General features: G+C 35.7%; 1 protein-coding gene across 1 annotated transcript; it reads left to right on the top strand.

The window, feature by feature from the left end:
- The first annotated feature begins 5,062 nt into the window (after positions 1-5,062).
- LOC137724980 (protein FAR1-RELATED SEQUENCE 4-like) lies at positions 5,063-5,826 on the top strand. The gene is made up of 2 exons (XM_068463604.1): positions 5,063-5,264; positions 5,447-5,826. The coding sequence occupies exons 1-2, from the start codon at positions 5,063-5,065 to the stop codon at positions 5,824-5,826; spliced, it is 582 nt and encodes a 193-aa protein (XP_068319705.1).
- Positions 5,827-6,336: the final 510 nt, after the last annotated feature.

A 6,336-nucleotide genomic window follows, 5' to 3' on the forward strand; every position in this document is an offset into this window, starting at 1 on the left:
GAAATAAAGAAGACCTAGGAATCTCCAACACTCCCTAACCAGATTTGCGTTCCTAAACCTTACTCTTTATTGCTTTTACTTTGCCATGATTGTCATGTTTGGTAGTTGTGTTATTTGTTTGTTTGCTTGTGAGTCTATGCTTAAAACATTGAGGACAATATTTGGTTTAAGTGTTGGGGGGGGTAAACAAGCTGTTTTTGCATGATTTTCGTGGGATTTTATCACCTATCACTTCTAAAATTGTTATTCACTGTTTTTAAGTGTTTTTAGTGTGTTTTGAAGTATTTTTATATGTCTTAAACAGAAAATCTGAAAATTTGAAAAAAAAATCGAAGAAGAGTGTTTTAAAAACCAAAAAAGAGTTGTTTTTAGAGTCATTTTTGTTTTTGTGTTTGTTTGTGTCTTAGGATACCTTTCAACACAATGATGAGGATTTGGTTTTTAATTGCATGACTATTAAAGAAAGTTACAAACATGGATGGATGTTTGATATGCTCTTTGGTTTATGCTTAGTTGTAGTTGTCATTTACAAATTCACAAGTAATCACACAAAGGAAAAAATCAGTTTTTGTAACATGCTTGAAGGAAGAAACTCAAACTAACGCTACAACCCTGAAAGACTTGAGCCTAAACTTCATTTGGAGAGTTATTGATCTTGATGTTTTTGTTTTCTAAAGTTGTTGCATGATCTCATTATTCTTTGCTTGGTTGCTACTTAGAATGCGTATTATCACTATAGTTCCAAATACTAGAACTCATGCCTATTTCATTCAAAGCATAAAATTGAGTGCTTAACATAAAAGAAGATGAAGTTGTTTAGTTAAAACCAGAGCCAAAAAGCCTTACCCTTTGCATATGTATTGTATGTTAACCCCTTTGAGCCTTTGTTAGCCTATTGTCTTTGTTAGCCGACATTATCCTTACCTACCTAGAATAGGACTATCCATACCCTTGTTCTTAAAGTATAGTAAAGCATGACTTAGAGGGAATTCCTTTTGATCTAAAAATTGCAGAAAAACAAGTGTGGGGGAAGGATTTTCATGGGAATCTATGAGGATGGATGATTTGTGTGCCAAACGAAGACTAGGGCATGAGACCCAAAAAAAACGTGAAAAAGAAGAAAAAGTTGAAGAAAGGAAAGAAAAGGAATTGAAAATAAGTGAGAATGAACTCACAAGTGTTGATTGTTGAAGAAAGGGTCCAAAAGTTTGAATTCGACCCAAGTTTTGTGTGAATCTTCCCTTGGTGTTCAAAGTTGATTTCTGCATTCAAAAGTGAATTCTAAGTGTTTATTTCATTACTTTGCTTACTATTGCTTTAAGAACTTTTGTTCATCCTTACCTTTCTTTGTTAGCCAATACCTTAGCCCCGTTACAACCCTTTGACTTCGATCTTGATTATTATGTGTTTCAATATATGGAGTTTAAAATTGGTTTAAGTATATGGTACCCCTGGTTATCGCGTCTAAGTAGTAGCATTCCATTCATGAGATCATATACATGTTAATAATTCCAGAAATTGCCTTCTTTGTTATGACATATGTGAGTGTTAGTCTACATGTTTACATCAATCGTCTCACATATACCTAGTGTAAGGAGTGTAGTCAGAAAATCTGTGTGAAAATAGAGAGTATATCCTGTGAGGAATTGAGGGATTCTCTAAGGCATGTTACTACATTCAAAATCATATTTTAGTTGATTAAATGCGAGCTAGTGAGTGGTAACTATGATTAAGTATGTACTTGAGGGTAGGGATAGCTAAAATCTATGGGAGTAGTAATCTTTAATATGTCATGTTGCATTGGAAATCCCTGAGGCAATTGTTGGAAGGTTTACATTGTGTCTTGTTTGTTGTGTTTATTTCGTTTTGCTCGAGGACTAGCAAAAGCTAAGTGTGGGGGAATTTGATAGGAGCATATTTATGCTACTTGGCTATGTTGTTTCCTTGCATTTAGTTAGTTAACTAATACTTATTATAGTCTTTTAAGCTATTTTCGTATGTTTTCAGGTCCTAATGGCAAAAGGAGCAAGAAAGTGCATTTTGGAGCTATTTGGAGCAGTTTTGGGCATGGATTGGATAGCTTAACAATGGAGCAAACTGGATGGATGAAATTGAAGTCAAGAGAAGCTAGGAAAGGTTACAAATCTGGAGAAAGAAGTTCAAAAACAAAGAGGATAAGGAAAGAGCAAGAAATAAGGAATATTATCCAACCTTATCCTATCCAACCTTATCCTATCCAATCTTATCTTATCCAACCTTATCTCATCTTATCTTATCCTAATCTTTTGCTACCTTAATTCCAGCTGCAAAAAGGACTTAATTTGACATTAGAACACCTAAATATATGGTTCTAGAAGACCCTATCTCCTCCTAAATAGGTACCGCACCCTTTATCCCTTCTAAAAGTCCAATTTCTGCCACAAAACACATTGTTTCTAGAAACCCTATAAAAGTGGCACCTCCCCCTCTTCTAGAAGGTCTAGAATCTGCAATCTTTTTCCCTTTCTTCCTTGGTCTTTGCTGTGGAATCCTAGTCCTTTTACCCTAGGATTGCGCAAACATTTTCCCACCTAATTTCTACCACACCCTAATCTGATTTCCCTAAGGTTTAAGCCCTATAAATACAAGTGTTTGCCGCACCATTCAAAGTAACCATTCACTCATTCATTCATTCATTCATACATTCAGCCATCAAACACCATAATTCACACCACATCACCCTAGTGCTGCAAGCAAGGAAGGAAAGAGAAGAAGAATTGTGCAATCTGCCATTGGAGTGTGGAGTGTTTCTAGGTGTATTCTACCCTTAGTTTTAGTTCAATGTTTATATTAATTTGGTTTTCAATTATGATGAACATGTGGAACTAATTTCCTTTTAGTTGGAGGTGAATTCGAAGCCATGATTATATGTTTTATATGAATTGATTATATCCAGTTATTGTTTCTTGAGTCTTGAATGTGATTTACTTGTCTAAGTTATCAAAACTTGTTTATGTATGTTGGTTGAGGGTCGACACTTAATTTGCATGCTTGAATTTGATGCTAGAGTATAAGGGAGTTTCACGTAATAGTTATTCACTTATATTCACAAGTAGTGGAGGTTGCTAGTCACAATTGTGTTAAGCAAATCCTTGGCATGAGTCTCATGCGTTTCATAGTGATGAATGCCTTGTCAATGCTTATGATTTTCATAGAACTTAATGACTTTTGACATGTATCTCTATCCTGCGTTTCATATAGGGAACTTGAGAAAGATAATTTGGTTGCGATGCGTATTCCATCTAATTCAATGAAATAAGGAAAATCTGATGGTTAGTTGCGCGATGCAACTAACTTGGGGTGTTGTCATTCATAGTCTAAAGGAATAATAACTGGAAATTGGTTTGCATGCATATATCATGTGTGGAGAAGGACCCTCTAACTAGCCTTTCACCCATTTAATTCACCCAAATTCGTTTTTGCAAAGTGTTTTATACAAAGTTTCTGTTTTAAGTTTTAAATTCATCAAAAACAATTCCCCTTTCATTTAGTCTTGTTATTTGAGTCAAAATCTGTTTTCTTTTAGTCTTTTGAGTCAAGTTAAGTTGTATTTTCATCAAAATCACTTGTTAGGTCTAGAATTGAGTCTTTTTGAGTGTTTGTTGCTGTTTTAAGTGTTTTAAGTTAGTTTAGAGTCTATAGAGTCTAGTTTAGTGTTTTTGAGTGTTATATGTATTGATTAGCATCCCTAGTTAATCTCTGGACTAGAACGATCCCTACTTACATATCTACTACAATTGTCACAAATAGGGTTTAATTTGTGTGTCAAGTTAATTTTCACATCATTAACTAAAGCTTTACCTATTGGAGATTTTAAGTTGCACGCTACTCGGATGGGGTGCTTAAAGGTTTTGATCAGTTGTTGTAGTCATTCTTATATGAGGAATCAAAGTACTGCAGTGACAATTGATTCATTTGGAGCAATTGGTGCAGGGCTGATGATAATAAGGTTGAATTCTTCTTTTTGTATTTTAGCTAGTTTTTGCAGCTAGTTTGATAGTTAGTTTTATGTTTTCATAAGTATCTATGCATTTGTGCTAAAAAATTCGTTTGTGAAGTTTTTGTGGTTTCAAATGATAGATAGAATTTTAAGATTAGATTCATTTGTTGCTTTAAAAACAGTTTGTCTATTTAGCAAATCATTATGAATTGTTCTTTGAATTAATGATAGACAGTTTGCCCTTTGTTGTAATGTTTAAGTCTTTTGGAAAGTGGGAGCAATTTTGTTTAATGATTAGGTATATATTAGTTTGGTCATGAGTTATATTAACAGATTGGGCACATGTGAACTTTGAATTAAGACTGCAATTTTGTTATGAGCTTTGAATTATCTCTGCTCTCACAGATTAACGCTTATATTGGCACTAAGTCTTATTCCTAGTTTTGAGCACAAGGCAATGTGACAGAGAAGAGAAGATCACTAGCTACAAGCTTTGTTTCCTACATTCATGGCTTCCTCTGGTGCGAATTCATCAGGTCAGTGCTCTACAATGTTTTCATAGACTTAAGCTTTTATGATTTATTTGGCTGTGATTTTAGTAACTTGATAGATCATATGGTGTTAAGGTTTACATATCTTTATTTTGTCATTAATTATGCTGCTCAAAGTATGAGTGCCCCACGCGCATCTCATATGGCTTCTATCAAACACATCCTCTGTTATGGTTTTGCTCGGATTTTTGCCTATTCCCATGTTGATTGGGCTGGATGCCACGACTCTCACAGCTGCACTAGTGATTATTTTGTTTATCTTGGTTCCAAACAAGGGAAGAAGAGGGAGGATGGTAATCCCAAACCTAATAAGAAAGGAAAAAAGGGAGATGCTAGAACTTAGTGCAAGGTGATACTTGCACTGAATAGGGGAAATGGTTGCGAAAGGTTTGTTGTAACAATTTTCAATGAAGGTCACAACCACCTTATGTCAAGTGCATCACACTTATTTAGATCACACCGTTGAGTTTTAGAGGCAAAGAAGGCGATGATTGAACAATGTGCAGAGGCTAATATTTCCATAAGTAAACCAATGGCTTTGTTGGGGGTGCAAAGTGGAGGAATTGGAAATATTGGTTACACGCCCAAGGATATGTATAACGTGGAACAACAATTACGAGCTCATCTAATCAGGCATGATGCCGAAATGTTGAAAGAGCATTTTGAGGATGAGAAAGAAAAAATGATTCATTCTATTTCAAGATGGAGATTGGCGAATGCAGAACACTTGGAAAGTTCTTTTGGAAAGATGCTAAGTCACGACATGGTTACGGTCTTTTTGGTGATATGATTGTGTTTGACACCACTTTCATTCGGTTGTGTATTCTTGAAAAATGAAAAATCCAAGAGCTTTGAGTGGTTGTTTGAAGAAATGCTTAAGGCTATGCCGGGTAAGCCATCGAAAGTCTAATTACAGATCAAGATAGAGCCATAGCAAAGGCTATTGGTAGCAAATTACCAACCATATTTCATCGGTACCGCATATGGCATATTAGTAACAAGTTCAATAACAAGGGTTGGGTTGAGGATGCTTTCAAGGATTTGCATGATTGCATATGGGATATCGAAAGCAAAGAAGAATTTAAGGCAAGGTGGAAGGTGTTGGTAGAAGAACTTGAGTTGGTTGATAAAACGTGGCTTCAGAACATTTATGACTTGTGTGCACAATGGGTTCCGACATTTTGTAAGCATACTTTTTCCGTCAGAATGTCGAGCAGTCAGCGTGCTGAGAGTTGTCATTCATTTGTCAAGCAATATGTGCACAGGAAGCACTCTTTGATTGAATTCATCATTTGATTCATTCATGCCATTGGACGGCAACGTCAAAAAGAGGTGGTTGGTGACCATAATGATGAAAATTATGCCCCTCCATTGCAACTTTGAATGCCAATTGAAGAGCAAATGGCCAAATTGTACACAGTTTATGTTCGAAAAGTTTCAAGTGGAGGAATTCAAGAGTTTGACTTGTTTCTTGATGGAGTAGTCCAGACATAGGAATAAGGCAGTGTACGAAGTACTTCAATGGGCTACGGGGGTAACAAAGACGAAGAGGTTGGGGGCTGATACGACCTTAGGTTACGCTAAATGTAGCTGCAAAGAAATGGAGTTTCGGGGACTTCCTTTTTGACACATGTTGGTGTATTTAAGAATGAAACAAATAGAGTTGCTACTAGAATGTTACATACAGAAAAGGTGGCTTCAAACTGCCAAATATGGCATTATTTTAGACACGGAAAGGAAAGAAGTGGGCAAACACGCCAATAATTCTTTTGTGTCCAAAGAGCCTAGTTTCAAAAAAAGCTTCAG

Source organism: Pyrus communis, chromosome 2 (assembly GCF_963583255.1).
Source record: "Pyrus communis chromosome 2, drPyrComm1.1, whole genome shotgun sequence".
NCBI lineage: Eukaryota > Viridiplantae > Streptophyta > Magnoliopsida > Rosales > Rosaceae > Pyrus > Pyrus communis.

Excerpts from the sequence above, each read along its gene's own strand:
- LOC137724980 (XM_068463604.1), top strand. The coding sequence starts at position 5,063 with ATGGCTTTGTTGGGGGTGCAAAGTGGAGGAATTGGAAATATTGGTTAC. Across the intron at positions 5,265-5,446 it reads GAATGCAGAACACTTGGAAA|ATCAAGATAGAGCCATAGCA; the intron begins GTTCTTTTGGAA and ends GTCTAATTACAG.